Source organism: Lonchura striata, chromosome 10 (assembly GCF_046129695.1).
Source record: "Lonchura striata isolate bLonStr1 chromosome 10, bLonStr1.mat, whole genome shotgun sequence".
Classification (NCBI taxonomy): domain Eukaryota; kingdom Metazoa; phylum Chordata; class Aves; order Passeriformes; family Estrildidae; genus Lonchura; species Lonchura striata.
The window spans coordinates 23769401-23784545 of record NC_134612.1 but is presented as its reverse complement, the minus strand read 5'-3'; the positions used below and the strand labels follow the sequence as shown (position 1 = coordinate 23784545).

At 44.3% G+C, this 15145-nt stretch overlaps 1 protein-coding gene across 1 annotated transcript in view; it reads left to right on the top strand.

The window, feature by feature from the left end:
- Positions 1–619: 619 nt before the first annotated feature.
- LOC110480370 (uncharacterized) overlaps positions 620–15145 on the top strand; it is a 197460-nt gene continuing 182934 nt past the window's right edge. The window contains exons 1-3 of the mRNA XM_077785741.1: positions 620–769; positions 13061–13195; positions 13845–13954. Of these exons, the coding sequence (XP_077641867.1) occupies positions 693–769; positions 13061–13195; positions 13845–13954 (322 nt within the window). The 5' untranslated portion in view covers positions 620–692. The remainder of the gene's footprint in view (positions 770–13060; positions 13196–13844; positions 13955–15145) is intronic.

Below are 15145 nucleotides of genomic sequence, written 5' to 3'. Positions count from 1 at the left end.
AGATGTTAAATGCGTTTATTTTCACGGTTGCCTCCCAGAAATGCTCAGGTACGATTGCACTGGGCATCCTGTACAGAACAAAGAAGGACCGGAGGAAATAAAGAGCAGCCAAGACCAGAGGAAATAAAGAGCAGCCAAGTGTCTGCCAGCGCAGCAGAACGCTGCCGGGGTGCCGGCAGAGCAGGGCGGCTGGAGGCTGCGCATCCCTGCGCACCGACACGGAGAGCATCCCCTGCCCATCCCCTCCGGGAGCTGCTCCCCGAGGGATGCGGGGCAGGGGAGCTCCCTGTGCAGGAGGGACACAGCGGTGCTCCCGAGGGGAGCTCCCGGAACGCTCCCGGAGATGCTCCCGGAGATGCTCCCCGAGGGATGCGGGGCAGCGGAGCTCCCTGTGCAGGAGGGACACAGCGGCGCTGCCGAGGGCCGGGCGGGCACGGCTCCCGGAGCTGCTCCCTGTGCAGCAGGAGCACGGCAGCGCTGCCGAGCGCGGCTCGGCCGGGCGGGCTCCGCGCCGCGGGCGGGGCGGGGATGGGGCCGGGCCGGGGCCGCCCCGCCCGTGGCGCGGCTGTGCCGCCGCTTTAAATGATTTGGGGGCCGGGGTTGCTGCTCTTGATGCTGCTGCTGCTGCTGCTGCCGCCGCGGGTGTTGCTGCTGCTCCAGCCGGCGCTCCGTCCTCCCTCCCCGGCAGCGCCATGCGAGCCGGGCCGGCGCTGCTGGCCGTGCTGCTGGGCTGCGCTCTGGCCGCCGAGCCGCGGCTGCAGCGGGGCATGTGAGTGTGCGGGGCAGTGTGCGGGGCATCGTGAGTGAGTGTGAGTGTGCGGGGCAGTGTGAGTGTGCGGGGCAGTGTGAGTGAGTGTGAGTGTGCGGGGCAGTGTGCGGGGCATCGTGAGTGAGTGTGAGTGTGCGGGGCATCGTGAGTGAGTGTGAGTGTGCGGGGCAGTGTGCGGGGCATCGTGAGTGAGTGTGAGTGTGCGGGGCATCGTGAGTGAGTGTGAGTGTGCGGGGCAGTGTGAGTGAGTGTGAGTGTGCGGGGCAGTGTGAGTGAGTGTGAGTGTGCGGGGCAGTGTGAGTGAGTGTGAGTGTGCGGGGCAGTGTGAGTGAGTGTGAGTGTGCGGGGCAGTGTGAGTGTGCGGGGCATTGTGAGTGAGTGTGAGTGTGCGGGTCATTGTGAGTGAGTGTGAGTGTGCGGGGTATGTGAGTGTGTGCGTGATTGTGCGGGGTATGTGAGTGTGTGCGTGATTGTGCGGGGTATGTGAGTGTGCGGGGCTCGGCCGGGACACGCCGCCTGTGCCCCTCGGGCCGGCGGGGAAAGTTTGGGTGTTTGTGCTGGAACTCGGCGCGTCCCCAGCGCCGGCCCGCGGAGCTCTCCCGGGTGGGATTGCGGGGCTCCCGCGAGGAAGGAGAGCCGGGCTTTGCCGTGAGAGGTGAAGGCAGCTCTGAGGCTGCTCCTGCCTTCGCCATCAAGCTGGGGAGGGCAGGAGGGCAAAGATGGGGGAAGCAGCTGGGGATGCGTGCGGGAAGGGCAGGGATGCAGCGCGGAGCATCATCCGGCCCGGAGCGCACAAAGAGCTCGGGGCCGCACGTGTGCGGGCAACTTTATCCGAGGGGTTCTGCTCGGCATGAGCCGCAAACGCCCTTTGTTGTAAAGGTTCGTGTCCGGACCTGGCTCTCTGCTCGGTTTCTAGGAGAGGGTAGCTGCCCGCATGCACGGGATCTGTGGTTAAAGTTTTTGCGTGTTGAAATTGAATGTTGCTGGAAACTGCTTGCTGTATGCCTTTGCTTTTCCTTGTGTACCTTTCTCGTCTTGTGTTTTAAGGAATGTGCCCCCCTCCCAAAGCAACCTGACAGCCTTTTCAAATATCTGTGTATACCCCAGTTTCTAGTCTCTCCTATCTGCCTCGGTTTTATCTTCATGAACTTCATCCCTCTCTTTCATATTTAATGTGTTCAATTTGCTTGCAGTTAAGTTTATTCTGTCTGAAAATTGAAATTTCCAAGCTTATTGCTCACTGGCTTTCTATGCAATACATATTTACACAGCATTTATCAGAAGTGCTTTTAAGGTGGTTTATATTACTCCATTTTGCTGGAGCACAAAGTATCCATCACAGTGCTTAGAGAAGTTAAGCTCATTCTGTGGTAAAACATTTTCCTTTGTTAAAAGTGCTCTGTGTTTCTTTCAGGCATGCTTTGTGCTCTCTTTCTGAGCAATTACTCTATCAGGAGGAGGAATAGCATTGGCCTACATTAATCCGTTTGCATTTGACATCAGTAATAGCTATGATTCTGCACTTTTGAAGCTGGAGGTGCTGTTAACTGTGAATTGCCTCCAAACAATTTTTGTTTGTTTTATCTTTTTAAAGATTGTGTCACTGAAAGAGCAGAGGAACCATTCCCTTCTGGAGGTGATGCTGTGTGGGGATGTTGCTGCTGGGCTGGAAGTCACTGGGAGCAGCCAGCAGCAACCAGGAACAGCCACCCGAACCCCCAGCCCTGTGTCAGAGCCTTGAGTGCTTTTCCCAAGAGTCATATTCCTGAAATTACTGCCATTCTTCCTGCTTTTCCCAACCTGGGGCAAGTATAAGTGTTGTCCCAAACTTTCCTGCTATTTATCTTTGGTGTAAGCAGAAATGCAAGATGTCACCACCCTTTAGGAGTGAGACCAGCTTTCACCAAGCAACAGTGACATGTCCAGGAGGATTTTTTTTAATGAATCAACCTTTTCCTAACAATTCTGGTTTGTTCTTTTGATGTTGGTCATCTGCAGGCAATGGAATCAGAACAGCAAATGTATCCCTTGGAACGCACCATGCTGAGTGTGTTCTTTGCTGTTGTTTTGATTGAGATCTTATGTGGCTGAGGCTATACAGGATATTCTTCATAATTGTTTTTGTTCTGTTGCTAACTTGAGCATTTGCTCCTAGCTAGAAATGGGAGGGATCTGTGTGGATGTTGGTGTTCTGCTTCCAAGCCCCCCTGAGGAGGTTTAATGTAGAACAGATTAGAGAATGATGAGATACTTCTATCAACTGCTTTTCCATACAATTAGCCCTTGATGATCCTCTAACAGAACTTCAGAGAACTCTGGAATGACCAGAGAACAGACAAGCCATTTTCATTGTAAAGCATATTTGGGCCCTTAAATGAGGAATTAATCATGTCTCATGATAAAAAGCACATTTTTAACACTTCATAGTGAGCTCCCTAGCCCAAAACTGGCGTGTGTAAGCCAATGCAAGTGTGATGTGTGGTTATCTAGCATTGGGCTTCACGGAAATCAGGGATAGTTGTGGGACAGTGCAGAAATGGGACCTAAAAGAGGACTTGAGCTGCTGTCAGAAGTGGTAAATCCTCTCCTAGACAAACATTCCCCTGGGAGTTGGAGCAGTACAGATGTCTGCTCATAGCTGGGGGTGTAGGATGGAGCAGAGGCAGTGGAGCTACGAGAGATGTGCTGGGAACCCCCTTTGTGCAATAAATTTCACCTTTCAGAGTCAGGGCTGGGACAGGGCTCAAGAATGGATCCTTCTGCTCCCAGGTGAGGTGGGTGAGGACTTCTTTGCAAAAGGCAGGAGATGAGTTTTGTTCCTGCCAGCATGAAGCCCCTTGGCTCGCTCTGTGCCTTTGCAGGTCCAGGATGACACCTGAAGGGGCTGCTCTGCTTTTAGAGGATCCAGTCTCAATCTTGCAATAAAACTACTTTGCTTAGTAGTTTTACTCTTTCCTGCTCACATGTTGTAGCTGCATATTTTCACTTTATCCACGAGCAATCTGGTCGCATTCCAAGGAACACCTGGATGCAGGGCTGGATTCCTGCCTGAGTTACTGTTTTCCAGCTTCTTCAATTCTTTGGGGCACTATCGGCTTTCTTCTGCTCCTCCTGATAAATCATGTTCCCAAATGCAAAATCTAGCATGCACATGTTATCTGCATTTGCAAACCTCAAGTAAACCTGGCCCTTCAGCTGTTCCAGCTGTTGGGTGCAGTGACACAGGGCTGGTTTTGCACCACTGCAAACAGATGTGGCTGTGGACACTAAATTAAAGTAAATTAAAATTATTTTTAAGGCATAATTGAAAAAGGCAAAGTCCACTTTTTTTTTTTTTTTTTTTATGGAATACATTTCAAGAATTAACTGCTGTTGTGCAAAGCGTTTCCATATGAGGAGATGCCTCTGAGTTGTGATTGTTGCAGCGGAACAAATTGCATGTCAGTTTGAATATTTGGAATGCAGCGTAGAAAACAAAACAAGAAATGCTTCCATAAAGTATATGGAGATACAACTTAAACTTGGAGCCTGGAATTATGTTATAATACTGTCAAAATGATGTGAAAAGTAGATTGTGTAATCATTTCTTGGTGAGAAATTGTCTCAATGTATTGGCTGTTCAGCCAATATACTTTATTTTCACCTCCAGTGATGTCAATTTGTAGGTGTGAGGAAAGCTTGTCTTCCTAGCATTAAATAAGGGTTTAAAGTATGTCTACTTTCTTGAGCTGAGCTGAATAATGTAGTGGAATCTCCTTCCTCTTCTTTGGATGGGTTATCTTACACTTGGAGGTTTTGTAGTTAAATAAATTTGCAAGTTTTTGTAGTGAAAATAAGGACCTGGTTTGCTAGTGGCATATTCAAATTTGTACCATAGTTTAATTTTGTATTAAATTTGTACATCAAGTAGGATTAAGTATTTCTCTTTAAACCTGGGTTGAAGTGATGCTGGCAACTGAGAGTAATTGACAAATTTTTGCTTTAGGCTACTGAATTTTGTTTTCAGCTAACTTGTTTTCAGCTGAAACCTCAAGCCTTTCTTCCCATTCCTGTCTGCTCAGACTCCATGGGTTTGCAGCAAACCCTCAACTCCTCCTGAGCAGCAGCCACTCCAGCCTTTGAGGCTTGGATAATGGGATTTTAGTAAGCATGGTGTAAACGCCTTGGCACAAAATTCCTGGTGGGTTCATCCCCTCATTTCCCCAGTCCTTGAATTTGCAGCTGAAGATGTTTCTGATCTTTGTGAATGTGAACATCACACTGAACAAGAATTCTCTTTTTAGCCCGTGCACTACGGGATGCTGCCAGCAGATAGAGCTCATGCTGGTCAGCACTGCAGCACCGAATCCCACTGCTCCAGACTTGGCACTTCAGGCTTCTGTGTCACAGCTCCTAGAGGAATATTAATTTTGAATTTAGTCTTTTAACAGATGGCAAAGTGCTCTTTTCCTCTTCTTCTGCCCCAGCATATTCACTGTCAGGAGACTTAAAGATAATGAATGAGTGTCGTGGTGGTACTGTACTTTTCCTGATTTATGACGTTTTCCTGCTCTTCAGGAGAAAAATGAGATCAGGACTTTCTCCTAAACTCTGAAATAGCTGTAAGACAGGATAATAAAATCTGATAGCCTGAAGTTGTTATATTTATCAAAGATGAACTTGAACTGTAACTATTTTCCAGTTTTAGAAATTCCTGGGTTTGTATCAGAGGCATCATAAAATGGTTCTAAATCTCACAAGAGGCTTAGAAATTTCCTGCTCATAATCACAGTAGCTTACAAGTTCTGTATGATTCTTAGATCTGCACATTTAAGATAAGAACGTGAAGGGGGACATCCCTTCACTTTTAATGGGATTTGACTTCTCACATTGCTGCCCAAAAATACACTCTAAGAGGAAAAAGCTTGTCAGGTTTCTTTAGGTGTAATTGTTATGGAATGTTGCTATAGTTTAATTATTTATGCAATAGTTTAATGTGCTTGAAATGTGTTTTTCCTGTATTTCTTGGGAAAATTGCCTGGTTTTTGCTTTGACTTCCCTCCTGCATTGTTTATATCCAGCATTGCCTATTTTTCCTTGTTGTAGGCATGCCATGATCTGGGTATGACAGACTGTGGAATATTTTTAATAAATTTGAAGAAACCCCCTGGTGAGGAGGGCTGAGATTATCTGTGGTGGCAGATCTGGTCTCGAGGTGACTTTTTAGCAGAACTTTGATGGAACTGACACTTTGGCTCCCAGAGGGTTAACAGCCCATATTGCAGACTTGTGTTATTCACCAATTAAATACCTTCTCTCTTTGAACACAGTTAATAGATTTCCTTCCTCTGAAATTCAAGCCTGTTATTGCTTACATTCCCTCTCAAATCTATTGCTTTTAATTTATTTCTGAGCAGAAAGAAATTTCCTTTCATTACTGCGAAATCAAAGCATTTTAAAATGATGTACTGAACATATGTAGTTTGTGCCTTGGATTCCAGTTTCTAGCCTTGCTTTAAAACTAATCATTAATTGTTCCTGAGGGGAACTTGATATTTCTGCCTTTGGTGTGAGGTGATGTGGCTGCACTGCAGTGCCTTTGGCCTGTGGATGAATATTTATTTGTGTGTGGAAAGGAGAATGTTGTTCAAGTCAGAGTGCTGACACTTTTTTTTTTGTGTTCTGTACTAAGAACACCTTGCCGTATTCCCTTTGCAAGTCAGGGTAGAGCTTGACACAAAATCTTGTTCAGAAGAGAATGCCATGCCCAGACCATGTTTTTATGTACATGACCTAATTCAATGTTGAAAATTTAGCATAACGTCCCAGGATGTGCCTGAAAAGAGGCTTTATAGGGTGCTCTGTGCTGTTCTTTTAATAAAGAAATCCCCATAAATTATGAAAAATTGGATATTTTGGGCCTGGTCTTCTCAGGTTGGAATGTTCCTCTGTAGGAAATGAGTTTTTATTCACCTCAACCCTCAGGAGACTCTTCAGTGGTTGCCCTTTTGTTTGTAATTGCTGGTGCTGACCAGTACACCATAGTGAAAAATACAGCTGTAAATGACAATGTAAATATAACACTGAGCTCCTCTCATTGTCATATTGCTTCTATTTTACAGTTGTGAGTCAAAGCCTGTCCATCTCTCTCTGTAGAGTAACACTAGGAACTGTGGGTTAGTTAGAACCTCAGCATAAGCTTCTTAATTCAAAATATATAAAAATTGAGATTTTTTTCCCCTCTTCTACTTTGCCACTGCTGAACACTAATCCACTAATGCATGTTAGTTTTTCTGTGGTTAAAATTAATTAAATATTTAGCTTAACCAAGTTTTCTTACTGTAAAGCAAACAAACAAAAACCCCAAACCAAACAAAACCCCTCAAAAATGGACATTGGTATCATTGGTATCAAGCTAATGATTTATAGAGGAGTAAAAGACTTGGAACATTTTAACACCTAAAATGTTGGCATGTAGGGATTTTTGTTACATATATTGCCTGCTTTGGATGTAGTCATATTTGTTTCAGTTTGACTGGAAGTTATATATTTCATGTTATTTTAAAAGTAAGCTTTAAAAAAGTTCTGCCTTGAAACTGCTGAAATCTGGCAGACACCAAAAAAGCAGTTAACAATTCCTGGGTATGGTTGCTGAAATAGAACTGAGGATTTCAGTGCCTTCTAACTCATTTAATTGTCAAACAGTGTGGCACTTGCTGTAAACCAGAGCGAGCTTTCTCTCCTTATGACAAAGTGGTGTGACACTTGGAGTGATTTTTATTTTAATATTTTAACATCAGGTCCCTTTGTGCCTCCCTGCTGAAGGAAGCTCAGGTGTGTGCACCTGGCAGATTTATTGGGAATTTACTGGAGTGTTACACACCCCTCTGCAGGGGAGTGAAAATGGCAGTGGGTGTAGTTAATGTGAAATTACACCTAAAGCTTTCCTCCCTGATTTCACACTTCTACATCCTCAATTTAGCCTGGATTTTGGACCCTTCTCTGCTTTGTCTTAGCAATGAATACATCCCAACTATTTCTTAGCCTCCTTTATGTGACATCCCATATGGTTTTCCAATTAAGAGAGAGATCCTTGGGACACTGGTTGGTCCTTAAGTTTGTAAAGCTGCTTGGTTTGCAGGCCTGGTGCTCTCCTGGATGTAGGAGACAGAACTATAAAACTGGATGTTGCTGGGGATTGCATTTACATGACACTAAAAGAAAAAAAATCACTCCCTGATTTCAAAATGAAAAAAAAAAAAAAAAAAAAGGTGGCTTGGCCAATCATGGTTAAATGATCTGGATGTGCATGTTTATCTTCTGCTTTTCTTGCCAACCAAAATAGATTATTCAGTCCTGGGGGAGGGAGGAGGATGGTTAAGTGGAAGGTAAACGACAGGCGCTGCACTTTGATAGCAGCAAGAACTAAAAATCTTATTGTTATAATAGCTGAGCGTGTAATTAATCATCTCCTATTGATTTGCTCTTCATCTAGATGCAGGGCACAAAGGCTGGAGGAACTCTCGTGTTATTTAGCTGCTCCATCTAATCAGAGGGAGGATGTGAGTGAGACACAGCAGTGCATTAGTAACCTGTGGGATGGGGGAGCCTTGTGTGCTGGACCTTCATCCTCGGGGCCAGAGGACAGCAGTGATAATGAGACCTAATCTAAACGAGCCTGGTGCTTACAGTCCATGTCCCACAGGGGCTGTGAACATCACAAATATTGATACAGCATCAGGAGAGAGCAGGGATTGATTCGTGGTCAAGGGAGCAGGATGTCCTAATTGTCTCTGGTAGTGCTGATTAATTTGATCAGGGAAATGAGCCTTAAAATAGATTAAGGGTAGAAAGGGGAGCTTGGCAGTTGGAAAAAATAAAAGCCTTTTCTGTCTTTCTGGCCTTTGTGAATTATTAAGCAATATGTCTCTGGAGATAAAATTTATGTATATAAGCAAATACATGTAACTTGTTCTTTAGACCTTTTGTTTCTGTGGTCTATTTCCTGATTTGACTTTTCTTTTCCTGTGTTCAAATAAATTTTGGGGTTTTTTCTCCTTTCCAATTGAGATCATATGGATTAAAAACTTTGACTCAAAATCTCTTTTGCATACAACAACATGCTGCTGGCTGATCCTCCTCTACAGCGCCACATGTTTCTGAAAGGTGCCACCTCATCTTTCCAGAGGTCCTTTTTATAAAACAATGGTGATGTTGGAGGTGTGAGGGGATTCAGACAGTTAACCTGAAAGCTCCTAACCAAATCCTTTGTAGCAGTGTACAGCTATTTTCAGATCAACATCAGTCTATCTCTAGTGCAAAACCAGATATCATCACAGCAGTGGAGAATTTAGCCCTGACTGTAATCTTGGCTCCCTTAAGAAAACTCTTTATTTGATCTTTTCAAACTAAAAACTGAGTAAGCAGACTGTGGTTTTCCAAACTTTTAATAACAGCATAAGGGGAAGGACCAGCAACCAATTAGTGTTTTGAAAATACAGGATTCCAGCAAGTTGCTCCTCATGACAGGTTTCATCTATTGACTGATTTATGGGAAGATCAATAGCGTTCAGCCTGCAAATTCGTCAGCTGAGGCAATGCAGGCTGCAACATCTCGTTTTTAGGGAGATGTTAACAGCTGCCTGACTTAGTGTAGAAGGTGGTGTCATTCAGGCAGTCTCTGTGGAAAGACCTAAAATCAGACAGCCAGATTTGTATTCGTTAATGTTTTGATTTAAAGTTTGTGCTGTTGAAAGAAATCTTTAGGGATATCTTGATGTGTGTTTGCTCTCTCACTACTGTTAAATCCACCTACCTTCAACTTCTTGTATTGAGCTGGGAAAAAGTAGAAGGGTAGAATGGGAGATTTACTTTGGCATTCCAGGTGTTGGGCAGAAAATAGAATATCCCTATCACAGAGATGGGTCTTTATGAATGGAAGTGTCCAAGGCCAGGTTGGACAGGGCTTGGAGCAACCTGGGATAGTGGAAGGTGTTCCTGTCTGTGGCAGGGGGTTGGAACTGAGTGATCTCTAAGGTCCTTTCCAACTCAACCCATTCTGTGATTTTTGTGGTAGATCTGTTCCTTTTCTTTTTAAAATTCCAAACACAGGAACGAATTACATCCCGTCTGGAGATGCTTTTCATTTTCTCTGAACTTTTCCTGTTGTGCAGTGGTTCACAGGCACCACAGCCATGTGATTAGCCCAGGCTGCTCTTGCTCCTTGTTGGTCTAATTATCTGTTCATTAGAATCTCAAGTCTTGAGCTGGCAGTGTGTAGGGTGTCTTTGTTTAAAGGGCAGTCTCCTAATGCAAATATTAAGAGAGCTTTCTGCCTTGCCTGAGTCAGACTGACAAGCTAATAATAGCCTTGGTGTTAGCCCTGGCTAGCACAGAGCACCAGTGCAAAAAGGTTTAAAGGGACTGGTGTATCAATCAGATCGTGGCCCATAATATGCCTTTGAGGCTTTTGCTTGCTTTAACACTTAAACCCTCGTTAAGAAACATCGTCTGGATGCAAAGGGCACGGCACTAAAATAGGAGCTGCTCTCTAATACACTGCTGCATCCACTTGGGGCTTCAGCTTAGTCCTGGATGGCTCCTAATGAGCAGAGCCCCACAGTGCTGAATTGTGCCTTCCCTAGCTGGAGCCTTGTTCCAGGAGCTGCTCTGAGGTTCAGAGGCATCGAGTGAGTCAGATGGCTCAAAACTGTGAGGATGCTGAATTGTTGGAGAGGGCATGTTTGATTCCCAGCTTTGCCAGCACAGGATTACATGTTATGCAATTGCTGCGATTTAATTATAGTGTTCCAGCAGTTTTGATATCTGCCTTTAAATTATCCCAAGGGCATCAAGGAGGAATGGCTTACTTTGAATAAATCTTCATAAACATATGACTCTGCTGCTGGCTTGTTTTGTTCTGTGAGCATCATTTGTTCCCATTAACCATATCCTAGAAGTCAATACTGCTATTCCTGGAAACATGGCAATATCACATGAGGAGGAACTTGTGGGATGGGCTCAGTGTGTCATTACAACAATTGTCAGCTCCTCTCTTTTATTTATGGAAGAGCGATGCATATGAATGTACCTTTATCTGGAAAGTTTTAGGCAATTCTAATAAAAGGAGATATGCATGAATTATCAGAACATGATGTTCTATTCACTGGAGGGAGAGTCATTTTAAAAAGCCTGCTAAGTGAGGCATGGTTGCTAAGTAAGGCAAGGGTTTTATTAGACCCACTGACGTAATGGAGAGGAGGAAAAACAGGCAAGATTTTGGGCACACAAAGATCTTCTTTGGATGGGAAACAAATGGCAGACTTTGTGCTAAGAATGGCTTGGGAACAATGGCTCTGAGCTTCAGCTCAATATGTTACATGGGGAGGTAATTCTGGAGGGAAGGGGAAGCTGGGACACATGGGGAGGATTGCTAAATAATGGAGATGACGTTGGGAATGTAGGGAAAGGCTGTTGCTTGAGGAATTTAAGGCAATCTGGAACTGAGCTGTGACCATCTCCTGCTCTGCTCCGAGGTGTTGGCACCCAGGGCAGACCTGAGGACTGGAAATACGGAGCAATATTGAATATGGGCTGTGCAGCAGAGGAGGAGGAAGAACATGGAAGGATGTCCACTGGCAGTGTGGTTTAGGATGATGCAGATGATTGCTCTAATTGCTCTAAAGCCTAGGAGAATCAGGTGTTTTAGTTCAGGAAAGTAACTTTGCCAAGGTCAGGTGCTCCAGTACAAATGGTTTCTTTACCTTTTTTTGCCATGGTGTTACAGGACAGTCAGAGTTTACAGCTCTGGGCTTTCTTCTCCTGCCTTGCTTTACATGGGCTGCCTGAGTTCCTTCCTAAGGGCTGTTTGATTTATATCTGCTCTGATCCTCCTCCTGGAGTGTCCTTGTTGGGCAAAGGCCCTCTTTACCCTCAGGTGGTGTCCCAGATGTTCCCTTGGCAGCTGTGGTGGTGTTGGGGGACCTGCCTGGATGTGCTGTTCTCATTCTGCATTCTGCACAGCACTGGGATTATTGTCCAGTCAAATCCTGTGGGATTTGACCCAGGCAGGGCTTCTTCCAAGTGTTCAGCTCAGCAGGAAAATTCATTGTGATTACAGTGTTTTCTTGCTCTGGGCAGGCTTAATTTAATGATATTTGTAAACCACTTGAAGACCTGTGGATGGAAGATGTTCTCTCCTTAGCAAGGCTACCTTGTGTGGTGTTCAGGCTTCAGAGGAGTTAAAAAACACCATAAATCCTGAGTGAGATATTAACAATATCCAGTGTAAGTGATGATGACCAGCTGCCAGGCAGCTTTTGGGCTAGAGCTGCTCTCTTATTAGTGCCACCCCAGGTTTTCTAGCACAGGGTCATGTTCCTACATGTGCCAGAGGAAACATGTGTGGCAGGCTGTTGCTTGGTCACTCTCTAGCTTGGAGAGGGCTCAGGCTGAAATTTGGGGAAGGACTCGTCTGCTGAATGGTGTTGTTGCCAGGGTGGGTATGGAAGGTCCCTGTCCCCCCATGTTTGAATTATTGAGGCTCGTGCTGGCAAAACCTCACCAGGCTGTCCTGGGGAACTGGTGATTAAATTGTTGCACTAAGGATCTATAAACTACTCAAAAAAAAAAAAAAAAAAAAATCAGTGAGTTAATTTCATTCATGTCACAACAGGTTCCTGCCTTCAAAGATGACAAAACCCCTCATTCTTTATGGTTTTATTTAGACTCCTAATGTTTGATGCTGTTGTCTTCTGTCGTGCAGAATTTCCTGATTTATATCAGGGCAAGGAAATTGGGATAAGGCAGACAAAATCTTTGCAAAACCATCAGCATGTAACCTTTTTTTTTGACCCTCCATACCTCCTGCAAGCCTGCTATTTTTGTAACTCTGGCTAGGTAGCAGGATGAAGATTACATATCATCCTCCAAAGCAGCGCTTTTATTTTGGTCTGGTTATTTTAGGAATAATCAGCAGAGAACAAGGATACTTCCTCTTACCAATTTTGTGTTTCCCTGAGGGGACTGATAGCAAGGGGGGCTCTTACAGAATATACAATTTCCCTAGCAATAGTTTAGATAAATCTTATCTGCCCTTGAATCTGTGGTAAATCTTTCACTGGCTTGTGTGCAGCCTGAATTTCAGTGCATTGCTCACGTGCTGCCTTCTCATGCTTGGAGCTGCAGAGTGTTCAAACACCAGTAAAAATTCTGGTTCAGACTGTTACACACAGCAGAGTTTCACGTGTGTTTCTCTAGATGTCTAAATTTGGTGTTGGAAATAAAAATTACCTTTTCTTTCCCCCTCCCCAGGCCCAATGTGTGCCCAGTGCTGGAGCTGGCTCTGGTGGGACACCAGGAGCCCTGTGTTCAGTCCTTCAGTCGGATGGTCAAGATGTGGAAGCAAGGCTGCACAAAGAGGAGGTGGTGTGTGAGCTATGAGAGAAGGTAATATATTACCTATTGTTATAAATGGGTTTTGTTGCTAATCTTTGTGCAAGTTCTTTAACTTTTTTTTTTTTGGTGAGAGAAGTTGTCAGCTGTTTCATCTGAAATATGTGGTTATGGACATAGTGTCCTCCTGAGATTTGACTTGAAATCTGTTATTACTGAGTAGAAAATATGACTTTTTAATGTGTTTTGGGTTGCTCGTGAGCTTCGTGGCTGGCTTTAGATTCAGAATTTTACACTATCAGAAAGTGTTTCTGTCTTGTTCTTGTTCAGGTGAAGCCCAGCTGTCAAGTCGTTGACTTTGAAAAATTGAACTTCTTTCTGTTTCTGTCACATGCTTAGAACTGATGGGAGATCTGACTCCCCCAACAGCTAAACCCAAAACTGACTGAAAAAAAAAAAAATATATATACTCACCTTTGACTAGCTAAATACAAATTCTTCAAAACAATGTGTGGACATGGCATATCAGAGCTATTGAGTGTTATCAGGTTTGCTATATTTGGTCCATTTTTAACAAGAACTCCCGATGGAGGCTGAAAGAGCATCTCATCCATATGACACAGGAGTGCAGTGTGCTCCTGGTGAGGTGGGAGTGAGTGGGATGGGAGTTGTGATTGCTCTCTTAACCTCCCTCTCCCCACAGGTCTGGCTACTACACGGTTTACAAGCAGGTGTACAGGATGGAGCAGCAGACTGTCTATAAGTGCTGCCCTGGCTGGGCCCAGCAGGACGATGAACCCGGCTGTCTGCACTGTGAGTTGGGATAAAACTGTGACAAACCACGAGGTGACATCCTCAGGCCTTGCCTTCCTACCAAATTCCCCCTTCTAGATACAAGGATTTTGTTTCTTCTGATTTATAATGGGCATTTCCCCATTGACGGGGGAGTAAACGTCCTTTAAAAATACAAAAGCGCTCATGCAAAAGCAGCAAATAGCTCCAGTTTTAATCCACACAATTTGGATTAACAGTCTAAACTCTAATTGGAGTTGTTGCAATATTTTTGTGCCAACCTGGCTTTGACAGGCCAACCAAATTTATTGCTGTTACCCAAATTATGCAGAGAAATCTGCTGTGAGGTGCTTGTTTCATGGGTGTAGCACTCGCTGTGGAGTCTGGCTGGTTTTGGCATTTTCCCTTCTGCTGGTGCCATTGAGGCAGTTTTATTTCTACCCTGTGATTCTCCATCTGATGAGAATCCATTTCTATCACTAATTTCTAATAGTGATTGGCTGTTTTCCTAAAAGACGGAATTTAATTTAAATGATAAGGCAGAACTTCAGCCACTGTTAACAACACATCAGTAGAAGATGGCAGCCTACTCAGTGTTTAGTTTTGTTACTGCTTAGTCAGTAATTGTGTTTTCTGTATGAAAGTTAGCATCTGTTCTTATTTATTTTTTAATCTTTATACTGACTTCAGGGCTGCATTCAGAGAGCTTGCTTTTATGGTTGTCTCTTTGTAGTTAAAAAACAAAAACAAGCCTGAGAGGTATTCCTGTTAGTTTCAGCCTGAATCTACATATTTAGTGTGCACCTGTTTAGTTGTAAGAAGTCAAAAATATGTTTACAATCTGTGTTTTAATCTCTGGTGTAAAGGAGTTTAAGGTATGTGAGCACCAGTGGCAAAATGAAATTTTCTTCCTGAAAGAGCAGTGGAGATTTGCTTTGAATTCTTGAAGGCACCAAAGTGGTTGAATTTCTCTTTTGTATTTCATACTCTTTGCAAGTTTGGCTCAAACATGTGGAATTTAAGTTGTTGTAAATAAAACTGTTCTGTGTTAGAGGAAAGGAAGAATTGCAATTCCCCTGCACATATGTAATATCTCCCAGTGCATCAGTGGTTTTTAACCACTCCTCCATTGCTGTCTGGCAGTTTTTCTTATTTTATTTTGGATTCAGTGCTTTGAGTCCTGTCTTCTGTCTCTGAAGCACCTTCAAGTTA